The 17,193-nt window shown below is 36.5% G+C and overlaps 1 protein-coding gene across 4 annotated transcripts in view; it reads right to left on the bottom strand.

The window, feature by feature from the left end:
- The window catches only part of STAM (signal transducing adaptor molecule), a 74,904-nt gene that overhangs the window by 9,270 nt on the left and 48,441 nt on the right, over positions 1 to 17,193 (bottom strand). For all 4 annotated transcript variants that reach the window (XM_003930642.4, XM_074404973.1, XM_074404972.1 and 1 more), the window contains 7 exons: positions 14,767 to 14,857; positions 12,824 to 13,016; positions 11,142 to 11,236; positions 7,881 to 7,969; positions 2,578 to 2,665; positions 2,075 to 2,129; positions 1,363 to 1,516 (listed from right to left, as the gene is read on the bottom strand). In XM_003930642.4, the coding sequence (XP_003930691.1) occupies positions 1,363 to 1,516; positions 2,075 to 2,129; positions 2,578 to 2,665; positions 7,881 to 7,969; positions 11,142 to 11,236; positions 12,824 to 13,016; positions 14,767 to 14,857 (765 nt within the window). The remainder of the gene's footprint in view (positions 1 to 1,362; positions 1,517 to 2,074; positions 2,130 to 2,577; positions 2,666 to 7,880; positions 7,970 to 11,141; positions 11,237 to 12,823; positions 13,017 to 14,766; positions 14,858 to 17,193) is intronic.

Raw genomic sequence — 17,193 nt, forward strand, 5'->3', positions numbered from 1 at the left:
AGACTCTAAGGCAGGTGCCCTTAGCCTCAAGATTTTGGGGCCTAGCTGTTCGTCTACAGGATGCTGGTCCCTCATTTCTGCTAAACATTAATCTGAACACAGTCCATGCCCACTCTACATGGAAAAAAATGGAGTATCTGGCTAGTTATTCCCTATATCCTCACCTTGCTGAGTTTGTGAAAAGGGGGCTCTTGTAGTTGCTTGGGGTGAAAAGAGAGCAGAGGGCTCTATACTGCCTTGCATGCTTTCTCACGTAAAGGAGGGAAGAATTCCAGATTAAAGCAGTTTTAATTATGGAAGTATATTTTGTTGGTTTACAGTAATAAAAATAAGGTTTTTACCTCATTTTTTTTCACTGCATTTACATTTTCCTTTTAAGGGTAACTAGAAGTTTGTTAGATGTTTAAGAGAGTTTTCCTAGCTCTAAAACATTTTGTGCTTTTTACAAAACTACTTTACTGAAATATGTTTGACCTGCGAAAGGTTATACATATGGCGTGTACACACTTGATGGTTTTGGAGATAAACACCCATGAAACCATCACCACAACCTATGCTATAAACGTATGTACCACCTCCAAGCGTGTCTTCTCACTCTCGTTTCTGTTTTGTAATAAGAGCACTTAGCACAAATAGATCTTTATATAAATAAAAACGCTGAAAGATTCAGTAATCATTAGAAATTCAACTTAAATTCAACAAAAACTAAGGTCCTTAAGTAAATAATTACATATGACGCTTTTAAAAATGCGGGCCTCAACCCTGAAGATTCTGATCCAATAGGTCTGGAGTGGGACTGGAATATCTGTATATTTTTTAAAAGCTTGATGGGTGATTCTGCTACATACTCCTGCATAAAAGCAATTTCTTTTAAACAAACAAAAGTCTATTAGCATAATTACTCTATTATATACTGTAATTGTCAAGTAAAAAAAATTCTGTTAAACTTTAATTCTAAACATTACTTTTAGAAAGTTTCACACAGCTATTCCAAATAATCTCAAATGCATTTGAGAATGTATTTACTTATTTATTTTAGAAACAGGGTCTCGCTGTTGCCCAGGCTGGAGTGCAGTGGCGCAAACAGCTCACTGCAGTCTCAACCTCCTGGGCTCAAGCAACCCTCCTACCTCAGCCTTTCGAGTAGCAGGGACCAGGGAACATACCCCCAGCCTGGTTAATTTTTTTTCTTCTGGAAGAGACAGGGTCTCACTATGTTTCCCAGGCTGGTCCTGAACTCCTGGTCTCAAGCAATCCTCCTGCCTCGGCCTCCCAAATTGCTGAGATTACAGGCATGAGCCACCATACCTGACCACGCATTTGAGAATTTAAAACAACATAATTGGGCTTTTAAAAGCTTACCTGAGAACCAGAAACACCAGATGACTGCATATAATACGGCTGATTCTGTAATTTTGCATACATGGAATACATGGGATCTTCGTTCATTAACTTGGTATATAAGGAAAGTGCCTCCATCACTTTCACATTAAGTTCTGAGAGTTCTGAATGTTTTCTGAAACATGACACAATAATGTGAAATATAGTTGTTGCTGAAATGATATAATGTTCTAAATAATGACATGCAAAAATAGCAAAAAGTAGTACTAGTAGACATTATTAAAAATTTCACCTATAACAAAAATATCCTGCATTTTAGCCCTGAGGCAACCAAAAGTGTTTAAGGTTTATTAGGTGCTGTGCTGAGAGAACTCCAGTTTATCGTACCTGACTTTACCAAAAATAGCTTGGTTTCCCTAGTTACTAACATATGGGTCATTTGTGAGCTCTGATAATGCCACTTCAGCAAAGATGATTACACAGCTAGCCCTTGTTTTTACAAAGACCTATCTGTACTGGTCTTTTTGACTATATTATAAAGATCAATCAAATCCTCACTTTAAAAAATGAACAAATGAGTCTAATTCTCAACATCTAGCAGAAGACAAGTGAATGAGAATTGGTTCCTCCAGAATATTTTTTTAAAAAACAGGCGGTTATAGCCCACTTTGCAGTTTATAGAGATAGCTTCAGGAAAGAAGGTATACAATATAATGTACCCATGTTCTTTTACCTATCAATATCTTCCAGCTTTTCATCAATGAGAGGTCCCATCTGGTGACACATTGCTAAAATGACAAGATTTGAAGAAATATAAGAAAGTACAAGAAAAGAATGTGAACTTTTCACAGATATTTATATAATTTAAGGAAAAAATTTAATTTGGAGCAATAAAAGTATACATTCATTAACCTTAGTCCACAGGACCCAAAATTGATTTTCTTAAAGTATAATGGTGCTGACTTAATCTAAAATATTAATTTCAAAATCTTAAAGTACATTTTTCATTTTACAAGATTCCAAAATGTTGAAAAGAACATGTAGTTTGGATAGAAAACTATAAGAATTCAAATTCTACCCAAGGTTTAAACCGCATATGAAAGTGAGCCTGGGTCAAGGAGAAGTGAGAAATGTTCCATTTTTAATATCATTTTCAAAACCCATTCTTTAACAGGACACCAGTTATTAATCTCTAAGTATTCTTTATTTGCAAAGAATATAGAAAACAAGTTTTACCCTCAAGATGAAGTAGCTCTGGTAGGTCTGGCTGATCATCACTGGGATCTGTACTTTGCAACATCTGTAGCAACTGGTCCATTTTATCCTATAGGAATTAAGTAGTTAATATAAAAAGCAACCCATCTTTATGCAACTTTATGTTCTCACTTTATTAACTAGACAAACTTTCAAAATTTATAGTTACGGAAACTCCAATTTTGCTTTTATGTTTTCAGTGTCCCATGTTTTTATTCTCTTTAGAACCACATGAAATCAGAGCCGTAAAGGGTTTTCTACATATTTTTGAAACTGCTCAGAAGGCTGAGGTGGGAGGATCACTTGAGCCCAGAGGTCAAGGCTGCAGTGAGCTATGGTCTCACCACTGCACTTCAGCATGGACAACAGCACAAGACCACGTATGTCTGTATGTATAAAGAAATAAATACAACTGCTAATAGAGATTCTCTTAAATAAGAAGAAATTGAGCCACACTAAAACTTACAACGTGTGTTCTTCTACCTGTTATGTCATGCCAGAGGATTTTCCTTTGTTTTGGAGCAGTTTTAGCTTATCCATGCCAACAAGTGTACTATCCATCTCAAGATGGCATTGCTTACGACTAACAACTTGCTCATTCCTTCTTCCCCATGGTGAACACAACAGCCATTTGAGTAAGGCAGAGCTCAGCTGTATCACAGCTACTCTTCTAAGTGGGACTCTCGGGATTTATTCTACATTTTCTTTCTACCAGTAATTCAGTTAATCATAAAAGGAAGGAAGACCAGTGGTTTCTCTATTTTCCTATGTGGGAAAGGCTGGAAGGTATCTAAAACCAGTGACACAGATCTACTTCAGAATCTTTGGTTGTACAGAACAATGGAACTAATGAAACCATCATTACATAAACACATCTGTATGATATATAAGTAGATATGTATTTATGTTTTTCAAAAAGTCAAAACATATCTACTCTACCATGACTACTACTAAAATAATTAGAACACTTTCTCCATGCATGGTTTTTACATGGTTATACTACGAGGTATGTAGGGCGAATAAAGACGAATTCTAAGCAAAGTAATTATTTAAAATTTAAAAATTATGTTCTATGTAAAAGAAAAATAGCTTGAGAAACAAATTAATAGAGAGTGAAAGTGACATAAGTATATGAAAGAAACTGTTCCCAAGTCAAAAGAATTCTGTATTTTGGCTGGGCGCGGTGGCTCACGCCTGTAATCCCAGCACTTTGGAAGGCCGAGGCAGGTAGATCACGAGGTCAAGAGATCGAAACCATCCTGGTCAACACAGTGAAACCCCGTCTCTAATAAAAATACAAAAAATTAGCTGGGCATGGTGGTGCGTGTCTGTAATCCCAGCTACTCAGGAGGCTGAGGCAGGAGAATTGCCTGAACCCAGGAGGCGGAGGTTGCGGTGAGCCGAGATTGCGCCATTGCACTCCAGCCTGGGTAACAAGAGCGAAACTCCGTCTCAAAAAAAAAAAAAGAAAAGAAAAAAGAAAGAAAGAATTCTGTATTTTGAAATAAATACTAATTTTCAATGTAAATGATTCACAATTTTCATTTTAAGCAGTCTTAGAAAACAAATGCACATGTCAGAAAGTTTACATACCACACACAAAATAAAAGGTCAAATGAAAGTGAGAGTCAATTAACACATAGGTGGTTTCTGTTGTGTTTGCTTACAGAATACTATACAATATTTAAAATTATTTAGTGTCAAAGAAATAGGGTTTCTAGATAGACCACTAGTCTGCCTCTGCAAGCATTTTCTTATATAATGCAATCACCCAAACATAACTTCCCCTAGCACAGGTGGATTTCTTGCCTTTAGTACAGTCTTTCACAGTCTGTTTTGCCCTTCAAATTTTGTTTCTGTCTCCCACAAAAGACTGCTAAAAGCCCCTAAACCCCTTCACATATTTCAAAGATAACATCTCATTTTTCATAAGTGTAAAAGGTTACAAAGGATAAGATTTCCAGGACAATAAGTGTTGACATTTTAACGTAAGACAGTCAAAAATTCCTTTAAAGGGATTTAAACATGATAGCAGTCTGCCGCACTCACCATTACAATTCAAAACACAGTCTCTGTCAGGTATTTCAAATTGTTTTTCTTCCTGAACTTACCATATTTCCACTCAATTTTCCCCTTAAAATTTTATTCTAATATACTTGAAAGTCCACTGATGATCTTATGAGATTTCTTTGCACTAAAAATATGTACACTGATAATACTCTAGGTGTTAGATATAATCATATGTATAAATTATTTATTATTAATAATATATTCTTGGCCGGGCGCGGTGGCTCACGTCTGTAATCCCAGCACTTTAGGAGGCCGAGGCGAGTGGATCACGAGGTCAAGAGATTGAGACCATCCTGGTCAACATGGTGAAACCCCGTCTCTACTAAAAATACAAAAAATTAGCTGGGTGTGGTGGCGCGTGCCTGTAATTCCAGCTACTCAGGAGGCTGAGGCAGGAGAATTGCCTGAACCCAGGAGGCAGAGGTTGCGGTGAGCCGAGATCGCACCACTGCACTCCAGCCGCCTGGCTAACAAGAGTGAAACTGTCTCAAAAAAAATAATAATAAAATATATTCTTGTTTTTTGTTTTTATAGTTGAAAGTAAGGAGACATTTGTTCGCATAATCAAGCTATTATAGCAATATCATTAAGTTCTTTCAGTATCTTCTGAGTTCTATGCCAGGAATGACAGTGGCCTGCCATTAAAAATTATTTTTAATGGACTAGCTGAAAATTCACTTTGGTCCTGTTTTTTTTGTTTGTTTTTTTTTTTTTTTGGGGGACGGAGTTTTGCTCGTTACCCAGGCTGGAGTGCAATGGCGCGATCTCGGCTCACCGCAACCTCCGCCTCCTGGGTTCAGGCAATTCTCCCGCCTCAGCCTCCTGAGTAGCTGGGATTACAGGCATGCACCACCATGCCCAGCTAATTTTTTTATATTTTTAGTAGAGACGGGGTTTCACCATGTTGTCTAGGATGGTCTCGATCTGTTGACCTCGTGATCCACCCACCTCAGCCTCCCAAAGTGCTGGGATTACAGGCTTGAGCCACCGCGCCCGGCTGGTCCTGTTTTTAAAAGCAAAAACATGAAACTATTTCAGCTGTGTTAGCTAGTCATTAGAGTCACTACTTTCTTAATACCAACACCAATATTTGGAATCATCCTTGGTAATCCTTATACTCTGAGGCAATGTACCACAGTAGTCTTTACTATGGGCAAGGGGTAAGCCTTTCTTCCGTAAAGCGGGAGAGGAGAGGGGAAAAAATGACAAATGGTAGGAGAGAATGCTCTCAGGAAGATCAATTTTTTTTTTTTTTTTTTTTTTTGAGACAGAGTCTCACTCTGTCACCAGGTGCCAGGCTGGAGTGCAGTGGCACAATCTCGGCTCACTGCAACCTCCGCCTCCTGGGTTCAAGCAATTCTTCCACCTCAGCCTCCCAAGTAGCTGGGACTACAGGCACACGCCACCACGCCCAGCTAATTTTTCGTATTTTTAGTAGAGACGGGGTTTTACTATGTTGGCCAGGATGGTCTCGATCTCTTGACCTCGTGATCTGCCCGCCTCGGCCTCCCGAAGTGCTGAGATTACAGGTTTGAGCCATCGCGCCCAGCCAGGAAGATCAATTTTAAGAAAGAATGCTATGGCAGTAAATGAGGATCTGAAAAGATTCTCCTTAAATTATCTATACCAGGGGTCAAGCAAACTTATTCTATAATGGCCACCCAGTAAATATTTCAGCCTTTGCAGGCCATATGATCTCTGTTGCTACTACTCAATTCTTCCACTGCAGCACAAAAGCAGCTACAAACAAACAATATATAAACAAACATGTCTGCATTCCAATAAACAAGCAACAGGCAAAATTTGGCCTGAGAGTTTGCCATCCCTGATTTATACACTGTGACACTGGAAAAATCCTATATGGGCTGAGTGCGGTGGCTCCCGCCTATAATTTCAGCATTTTGGGAGGCTGAGGTAGGCAGATCACAAGGTCAGGTGATCGAAACCATTCTGGATAACATGGTGAAACCCCATCTCTACTAAAAATACAAAAAATTAGCCAGGTGTGGTGGGATGCGCCTATAATGCAGCTACTCTAGAGGCTGAGGCAGGAGAATCTCTTAAACCTGGGAGGCAGAGAAAAAGAAAAAGAAAGAAAAATCCTGCATGGTTTGCTAGTTGCATAGTTTAATGTTGTATTATTAATTCAACAGTTACGGTAATGTTGTTATTTTCAAAACACAGTAAGTTTGAATAGAAAAAGACAACCACAAACAGGCTTTTTACTTTTTCACAAACATGCTTAAAGATGAAAAAGGTAGCCAGTTTTAATCTTTTCTTCATATGTAGTAACAGCAGACATTTCTATAAAGCTTAAGTAAATAGGAGGGATTAACTTAATTCAAGAAATTGCAAATTTAAATCCCAATAATACAAATTTAGGTACCATTATGTGGCTCCAAAAATTATGGTATGTCACCAAGTTGTTATTATATTTTTGAACATAATTACTAAAAATATACCTTGTTTCAGGTGTGACAATGACATATGAAGACATTTAACATAAAATTAGCATAAGCTTTTCCTCAAATACTGGCATGTGTTAAATACAAGGAGGAACCATGAGTCACCTCCAGTGAGATTTAATATATTGGCACTGCTTTTATGAAATGATTAAGTAGAAGTAATTTAATGACAATTTTATTTTTAGAATCATAATTTGTTTCCTTCAACAGATAGTCAACGAGCGTCCCTTCCTCAGTAATGTGCAAACAATCTTAATATCCTTGTTGAGTAGTGGGGAAACAGTTCTTGCATGATATCAAAAGGAGTGTAAAAACCTGTTTTGCTCAACAATTTGACAGTATCTATTATCATGGAAAACATATAAATCCTTCGACTCAACAGTTTTACTCCTGGATATCCACCCTGAAGAAACACAAAGATAGATGTTAAAAAAAAAAAAAAATCTCACTACGACACTGTAAAAATTCTAAACAACCTAAGCATTCAACAGTAGATTGAATAAATCATGATAAGCCCACTTTATGGAATATTCAACAGGAATTTAAAATGACACTCTGACATGGCAAACATAGGACTGGAGAGGAAGTTTCAAAAACAATCCGCATCATCTACACTGCTTGAATTTTTATAACAAAAAAATACAAAATGTTTACAACAAAAAACTCGAGTAATCAATTTTCTTTTTAAAAGCAAAACCATTTACATTTCAATACAAAATACCAACTCCTATCATCATGGAAACCACTTACCTCATCAATAAAGGCTGGTTCTGGCTCTGGTTCTATTGTTTCTACCTGAACATCATCACTAAATTGTACCGTCTTCTTCTCTGTTTTAACTGTAAGATACATAAAAGTTATCTTTTCTTTGTAACAATTTTAATATTCTGCTTTAAAGCACTTTAACTTCCAAGAGAGATCCGGGGATTTTTCTTATATTCCCAGCCAGCTGAAAGGCGTACTTTAAGAAATAATTGGGCAGTAATAACACAACATTACTTTATGAAATTCTATCAAGATTTCTTAATTTTCCCTTGTAAACATTTTACATTTTCCATAAAAAGAGATTTCACTAAAAATAAGAGCGATATTTCTGAAAAAAGATTAATCACCCACTACATATCAGAGTTTAGTAAACTGGAGGACAAAGCAAAGTTTTACAATGGCCTAAGTGAATTCTGCAATTCAAAATAAACTCCCCTTTTAAATTACCAGTCCTTCAAGGAAAAATCTCATTTGATAGAAAAAAATCTGGTTTGAGAGAAAGATCACATTACTCCAGTGTAATGAATGGGAAAATCAGCTATGTATTCTCTGGCATGCCAGTTAGACTTTTACTGAGAGAATGACGTCCAGGCCAGTGGGGAACTTTGCAAGAGGCCTTGGCAGGAATCTCAGTTTTCCAACAAATCAGTCTGTATTTTCTAGTTACATAATATTATTTGACATTAAAAAGTGGTCATTGAGGGATCAACAATCCAATGACTGGAAGCACATACTTTTCCTACTCACCAAAGCAATCTTTAAAAACTACTTAACATAATGGTAGCTATATGACAACCTCCATTGCATGATCTCTGTTGAGAGGCACACTCGACTCTAATCAACACACTTCCTTTCTTTATTTTTAATCCTTGCATCAATGTGGTCAATCAGAATTCATAAAAATATTAAGAATTATGATGAAAAAGGAGATGGGGGGCAATTTAAGGAAGGGAAGTAATGCTTATTAAACTACTGAATATGCTTGATGGAATATTACATTTCCTCCAATGAATCTCCAAAACAATCCCATAAGATAAGCCCATTTTATAAATAAGGTGGTTTGAAAAGATTAATAACTCTTGTAAAACGGAAAGCTTTTAATGACAAAGCCTGTCTATGAATGCCAATCTATCTTCTTTTACTAGCCCACACTTCTGAAATCTGGGCTATGCTTGTGATTCTACCCCGAGAACATGAAGTCTGATCACTTACATACTCTGTGTGGTGTGCTTCTATACAACATAGAAATAGCTTAATCTCCAACCTAAGAAATGTAATCACTCCATTCAAGTCACCAAAAGCAAAATTCTACATACCAAGTAAGTTTCATCTGATTCATATTCCTAGGAAGGAAAAGAAACATCTCCTGCAGACATTTTTGCTTTTTATATCTTGAGCTATTACAAGTAGAAAGCTGGGATAGCACCGCATTGGCCTTTACCCATAAGAAAACACATGGCAGACTTCATATTCTAACAGCTCTTGATACACAAGTTTGCAGCCCCTTTTCTTACAGGAACTAATACTATGAGTGTATAAAAAACATTATTTATATACAACATATAACAAAGCGTTTTCACAATATTTTACTGTATCTCCAAAACAAAAGCCAGCTAAACAGGGCAGCTATTTCTATTTGACAGGCTAAGTGATGAGGGCTTCTATTTCCTCAAAAGAATGATGCTCTCGGGCTCATGCCAGCGCCTGCTCTCCACCCTTGAGAACTACAACCCCATTACATAAGCTCTGATGTTTTGTTTCTGTTTTATATTGTCCAGAGTGATAAAACATAAGGAGAACGAGAAAACTCATATAGAAGCTGCATTGCTATGTGACTTAAAAAAAAAAAAAATGAAATGACTCCAGGATCTACATGAGATCCTGGACCTTATCTTGAATGGAACTCCAAGCAATTCTATCCTTTCCAAGAACTGATTCAGGACCAAAAAAAAAAAAAAAACTCCTAGGCCGGGCGCGGTGGCTCACGCCTGTAATCCCAGCACTTTGGGAGGCCGAGGCGGGTGGATCACGAGGTCAAGAGATCGAGACCATCCCGGTCAACATAGTGAAACCCCGTCTCTACTAAAAATACAAAACATTAGCTGGGCATGGTGGCGCGTGCCTGTAATCTCAGCTACTCAGGAGGCTGAGGCAGGAGAATTGCCTGAACCCAGGAGGCGGAGGTTGCGGTGAACCGAGATCGTGCCATTGCACTCCAGCCTGGGTAACAAGAGCGAAACTCCGTCTCAAAAAAAAAAAAAAAAAAACTCCTAAAGGAAATAAAACATCATTACCAGCCCAGGTTATTAAAAAGTCAGCACACTATGTAATACCATTTTAAAAAGGTGGACATATTTTTGAATTCTCACAGACATAGAAAACATCATTGAAAGACTGGGTCTCACCAGTCTGTCTCTATAAAAATAACACCAGATACCCTGGCAATAACTATGACAGCCCAACATTTTCTTAAAGATCTGTAATTTCTGGTTTGCTGTTACAGCCTTCTCTTTCAAAAGAGGTACCTCTTTATTGTTAACACATATGTTTCTGTATCATTTATTCTATAAATATTTATGTAGTATGTATTATGAATAAGATTCACCACTAGGAGCAGCTAGAAATAAAAAGATGACCAGGACAAAGATTTTTTTTCTTAAAATTCTTATAAACTAAAAAACACCTAAGTATCTTGTGGTTTGTAATTTTCTTTGATCCCTTCTATCTAGCATTAAAATAAGATAATATGAGCTATTTTGCCAAATAACTATAGCATACCAACCTATAAGCTCTTTAAAAATTTTAAACATTTTATTATCAATCCAAGTCTTTCTAGGCTGGTATATATTTTTCTGTTTTCCTAAACAGAGGAAGATTATGACTTAAAACTTTGCTTAGGGTTGGGCATGGTGTCTCACGCCTGTAATCCTAGCACTTTGGGAGGCTAAGGTGGGCGGATCACAAGCTCAAGAGTTTGAGACCAGCCTGGCCAACGTGGTGAAACCATGTCTGTTCTAAGAATACAAAACTTAACCAGGTGTGGTGGTGCGCGCCTGTAATCTCAGCTACCGAGGAGGCTGGGGCAGGAGAATAACTTGAACCCTGACGACAGAGGTTGCAATGAGCACAGATCGCACTACTGCACCCTAATCTGGGCGACACTGCTATAAAAAGTTCAGTTTACTCAACTTCCATTAAGAGGAGGATTAGAAAACATCATTTATTGGCAGGCTGGAAAATACTTACTCATTTCTGGTTCAGCAGTGAGATCTGCAGTCACAAAATTAGAAGGAAATAACCCTATGCCTTGATGGGTTTCACCTTTCCACCAGTTAGGATCACTATAACGAACAAAAAACAGTTCTTAACCATAACAAACATTTTTATTTCTATAAATCTTCATCTTCTGTGGTATTTAACTTACACTATTACAAAATCTGAATCTTACAATAACCCACTGAAAAAGCTGGCGAATCTTTCTTTATAATAAAAGAAGAAGAAGCCTCAGAAAAGGTAAGCAGCACACAGTTGTTTATCTTTTTGACTGCTGATGCATGTCTTGTAGTTAAGGACACTCTCCAAAAAAAAAAAAAAAAAGGCACTCATACGAAAAATTGTCAGCTTCAGGTGGTTCACGGGTTCCAGAGTAAGAACCCTTTGTAATGAGATCTACAGACAGGCTCTTACCTTCAGTCTTCATTCCTAAATCATTGCTCTTTCTAGTACACAGCAGAAGTTTTTTTTTTCTCCCAGCAGAACAAATATGAAAGATGACACTGTTCACGGTGTAAAACATTCACAAGGAGTATACTCCTAGGTGTGACCTCTAGTACATGGAAAGCTAGCGAGCACTCAATGTTTCTGAAAAAACGGATGCAAGGTTTTGTGCAATTTCTAGCCGACCAACTCAAACTTTACTTCATTTTCTACTACTCAAAAATAAAAAAATTAAAATATGTCTGAATGTTTGTGTCCTCCCAAAATTCACAGGTTGAAATCCTAACCCCCAAAGCCATGGTATCAGGAGATGGAACCTTTGGAAAGTGATTAGGTCATAAATCAGATTAGCGACCTTATAAAAGAGACCCCAGAGAGCTCATCTGCCCCATGCTGCCACGAAGGACACAGCAAAATGACAGCCTTCTACAAACCAGGAAGTGGGCCTTAGACACACAGTGAGTCTGTTAGGTCCCTGATCATGGACTTACACTCCAGAACTAGGAGAAATAAATTCCAGTTGTTCATAAACCAGTTTGTCTATGGTAGTTTGTTATGGCAGCCCAAATGGACTAAGGCAATAAATTATAGCGATAGTATAGGAATAACTTTAAATCAATTTGAGCTGATTTTTAAAAACCACCTACAAATTTTAGTGCTTCATTATTAGCAACAAGCATCAGTAACAATTCACTGTCAAGTACAACATTACAAAGCTATAGTAAAAAAAAACAGATACACTGATGCACTGTATCACCTCCTGAATGATAATGTAAATGTATAATTCCATATAAAATAAATTTGTTCCACATGGATATCCTGTTACGTGTAAAACAAAAAACAAACAAAAAAACTCCATAGAGTATAGATTTCTCACAAATTCTGTAAGTACATATACATATTCAGTGCTTTTCTAAAACTGTAACTTTTAAAATAATGTAGCAATCTACTAGATGGAACCAAAAATGAATAGATTAAACTAGGCCTCCCAAACAAATTAAAAACTATTTAAGTAATAAATAAGAAAAAAATTAAACAACAAAGTAAGAATCCACAGAGAATAACACAAGCAAATCAGCCACCAGTCTTACAGAGAAGCATCTGGTCCAATATTGACTATTATATTTGGTAACTGCAATTAACAGGAATAATATGAAACACAGAAGCCATACCTATTTTCATATGAATTTTCAATGTAATATTAACATTACCTGTCATCAAGAACTGTAATAATCTCTCCAGCTTTAAAAGTGAGTTCATTATCTTCAGCAGCTTCAAAGTCATATATAGCACGAACTTTTCGGCCTTCATGGTGGTGGTTCGTTAAGAGGTTGGATGTGCTTGGATACAAAGTGGAAAGGGTGGTTGACTGCTGCCTTTGTTCCTTGAGGGACAACTCAATGGCTAGAAAACAATGAGTTTTAAAAGACCCAAAAATGTTATTATATCCAACAATCCAGAAAAGGAGAAAAAGATACCAAGGTAAAAGGTATTCTTCTTTCAACAGTATAGTTAGAAACGAGAACATATCCTGATATATTGAACAAAAATCATTTTGTCAGTTTTATTCATTCACTCACAATTGAAAGTTTAAAAATAAACTAACAACAACAAAAAGGAACAGAATGATAACTCCTGTTTTTACTGAACAAATACAATTTAAATTACTCTGGATAATTAAAAAATGTAACCTCTTAGATCTACTTTTTTTTTTAACAGGAGGTATTTTGTATTTTCCTTGACCTTTTTAATGTATTCCTATAGCTTAAGTTTTCAAAATAATCATCAAAATTGGCTGGAAACTCAATAGTATGAAGCTTCACCACAGATTTACTAAATCAAAGCCTTAAAGGCAATCTCTGAGAATCAGGATTTTATTGCTCCAAGGGTAATTCTTATCAGTCTAAAGACTCAACCTAACAAATCCTCCAAAACAGATGTTGAATGAGTCTCCTGTGTCTCCACTGCTACTCCCCCAGTGCAGACCATCACCATCTGTCAATCAGGCTCTTCAATGTAATCTCAATGCACTGATTATGCTGCTTTCAATTCAACCCAGGGGCCTTTCTGCTCTTCCACTCTTGTTTTACATTAATAAAAGAATATGAAAACAAAACTTTAAAGGTATTAAAAGTCAATATAGAAAATTATCTTTTAGGACCCTGAAGTAAGGTACAGTATTTTTTAAAAGCCACGAAAAAGTAAAAATCATAACAGAAAGGTAAACAACTTTGGCTGTCTCAAAACTTAAAATTTCTACTTGATAAAATACACCATTATCAAAGTTAAAGTCAAAAACCAGGAGGAGGTATCTACAATAACTGTAACAGGTAACAAATTAATATTTCAAATAAAGACATCTACACATCATTATTTTATTTAACAAAAGGCAGTTTACTCGAGAAAATCAGAATAGCCATTTCACATACAAAAAAGGACTCAGTCTCACTAGCAATAAAAAAAGAATTAAAACAACAGGATATCATTTCAAACCTACCAGATTCACAAAAGTTAAACTCTTAAGACTACCAAGTGCTGTCAGAGATTAGTAATAACAGCTTTCACACATTGCTAATGGAAAAGGAAATCACACAACCATGTATGGACCAATGCCATGATCCAACAATCTGGCTTTTAGTCACATGTAACAGAGATAATCACATATATGTACGCAGAGAATATTTACAAGAATATTCACTGCAGCTTTACTTTAATAAAAAAAATCAGAAATAATCCACCTATTCATCAGTAGGAAGACAAAAATATGGTACACCCATTAGTACACTGGAATATTATAGAACAGTTAACCAATGTGTATGTCACATGAATAAATCTCAAACATACTGTTGCATGAGAAAAGCAAGTGGCAAATGGTACTTAAGAGTGTACTGTCTATGAACAACAAACCGTTAGACACAAACACCACTTGATACTGTTTTTGGATACACAGTAAAGTAAAACTGTCATCAAAACATAGACCGAAAGGACGCGTGTGACAGTAATTGCCTCTCAAGAGAAAAGGAAAGAACATTGAGGAGGGAAACAAAGTCGATTTCAGCTTTAGCTATAATGTTCTACTTATTTTAACTTTAAATATCTCAGAGGAAAAATAGAGGTTTATCCTCTTCCCACCATCAGGGACTTAAAAGCGCACCTTTTGCTAAATCTTCTTCTTCTTTTTTGTTAGCCACAGTACCAGGATCCTTGGCTACAAGAGCTGGGCTTGCTTTGGCTTGTTCTGCAGCCTAACAAAAAAAGAGGAACACAGTATTTGAGGGTAGTTATCAAATTTTCCTCCTCTTGCTTACCCTCAGAACTTGCAAGACCTTTCTCATCAATCTAGCACAGATTTCTGAAGAAGAAATCCAAATTGCAGCAGCTTCCACCTTGAAGGGAGAGGAAAAAGAATCAGAACTGGGAACACAGAAGACAGCAACTGGACACTTAGAGGAGGCAGCCTAGGACACTCTCCCAGGTTTGTGTCAAGAGGTTTAACTAAAAGCACACAGTACGCAAATCAGAGAAGACTTCAATGTGTTTAGAAGAACTCCAAAACCAGAAATGGGGCTGCAGAGAGAAAGAGATACTTATTTTAAACACAAATAGTTAAAAAAAAAATTCAAATGTCTATTAATAATTGCAGTTATCATTTCCTTTTGGATCAAGTGTCAGAATGGTATCTTAAGCAACTCAGATTTATATATAATGATATCAGCTTTATATATAATGATATAAATGCTCAAAACTCCCATTTTGTAAACCAAATTACAAATAGTTAATTCTAACAGTACTTCACTGCCTACCTTAAACAAATTGTGTAAATAAGGGAATGCACGGCAAATACATAAATCAATTCACACTTGAGAAATTACAACTTTCTAAGCCTATGGGCTCCTTGGCCTCTCAGTTTTTGCATAGCATTCAAGGCAAATCAGAATTTAGCCTCTCTTACCAGTCTCCTTTCCAACCATTCTACCAGTAACTGCTAGCAGTTCCTGAGCAGTCTATATACTGGTAGTTTACGTGTCTGACACTCATTCGCTCCTACTTACAATGTTCTCCCACTATAATCCCTTTTGTTCCATTCACTTTTTGCCTTTTGAGTTTGAACACATCACTCAGTAATCAGCTAAACTATCATTCTCAATGAAACATCCCTAAACCTGTTAACGACGCATTCTCTTGTTTATTCTTACGATAACACCTTTAAACAAGGTGCTGTGATATGAATGGTTAAGAATATAAGCTGTGGAGTCGGGCAGACATGAGTTCAAATCCCAAATCTGCCACTTTCTAGCTGGCTGACATTGGGCACATTAGCCTCTTGATGCCTCAAGTTCCTCATCAATAAAATGAGTACAATAATAGCACCCACAACTCATGGGCACCTTACAGCCTATTTAGAGTATTAAATTAACACATGATTCCAAAATCAGATGAGATGGGCTCATCCAGGGTTTAAAACAAAAAGTATATAACATGACGTCCAGGGGTTTATAATGTATGTAGAGGTAATACACATGGCAACTATAGTGTGAATGGACTTCTACCTGTACAGATGCAAAGTTTCTATATTTTACTTCAAATATTAACTCAAAGTAGATCATGAAAAGTTATAAATATATATTGTCATTCCCAGAGCTAACAACTTAAAAATGGAATTCTAAAAAATATTCCAGTTGCCACATGTATAGCACTTAGAACAGTGGCTGGAACATAGAAATAGGCAAGAAATCTCAGCTTCTGTTATAATTATCTGCTTACATATCTGTCTCCACAACCAGACTGTATGCTCCTGAGGGAATGTGCCTAAATACTACAAGCAATCGATAAATGTTTGTTGAGGGTATGAAAGGCAAAATAGTCAATATTATATGAAAATACAGTTCTACATTCCGCACTTACTGAATTTCGTATTGTCAAACAAATGCCCAGGCATTTATTTTTAGAAGAGCTGAGAAGAAAAAAAATTTTTGGTGTTAGTGAATACAACTTTAAACACTCTCAATTCTGATCTATCTCTAAATTTTCTTTAGATACTGTTTTAGTTATCAGACACTTCTGAAAACTAAATGTATGCCTGGTCAGAAACAACTTTTATGGTTTATGTAAATTTTTGTTCATAATCTGGCAAACTTCACAATTAGATATATTTGAACTTTCATGGTGTGTGAAGAAAGGGCAGAAACAGGCTATGTAAAGCCCACATTCCTGAATTGCACTTTTAATTCAAAGTTCCTTTCTATCATCAGGTTCTCAATGTTGCAATGTAACTTGTCTTACGAAGTAGCCAGAAACAGAAGTGGTGCTAGCCTACTTCTATCTCCACATCAAAAGGTAGTGCTACCAGAAGCGCATCACCATGAGTGAGGTGACTTTCTGACTTTTCTTAATATTTTTACATAATTTTCTTCTGTACTCAGATGAAAAAATATATACTTAGAAAAATATGTCTTCAGAGGTTTTTGTTGAGTCTGCCCTAACAAAAACCTAGTCTGATGAAAACACAGTAATGACTTACGTAACTAAGTAGCTTTAAAATCTAGAGGGAGTTCTGCAATTGAACTTAGATGATTTATTT

Source organism: Saimiri boliviensis, chromosome 8 (assembly GCF_048565385.1).
Source record: "Saimiri boliviensis isolate mSaiBol1 chromosome 8, mSaiBol1.pri, whole genome shotgun sequence".
NCBI lineage: Eukaryota > Metazoa > Chordata > Mammalia > Primates > Cebidae > Saimiri > Saimiri boliviensis.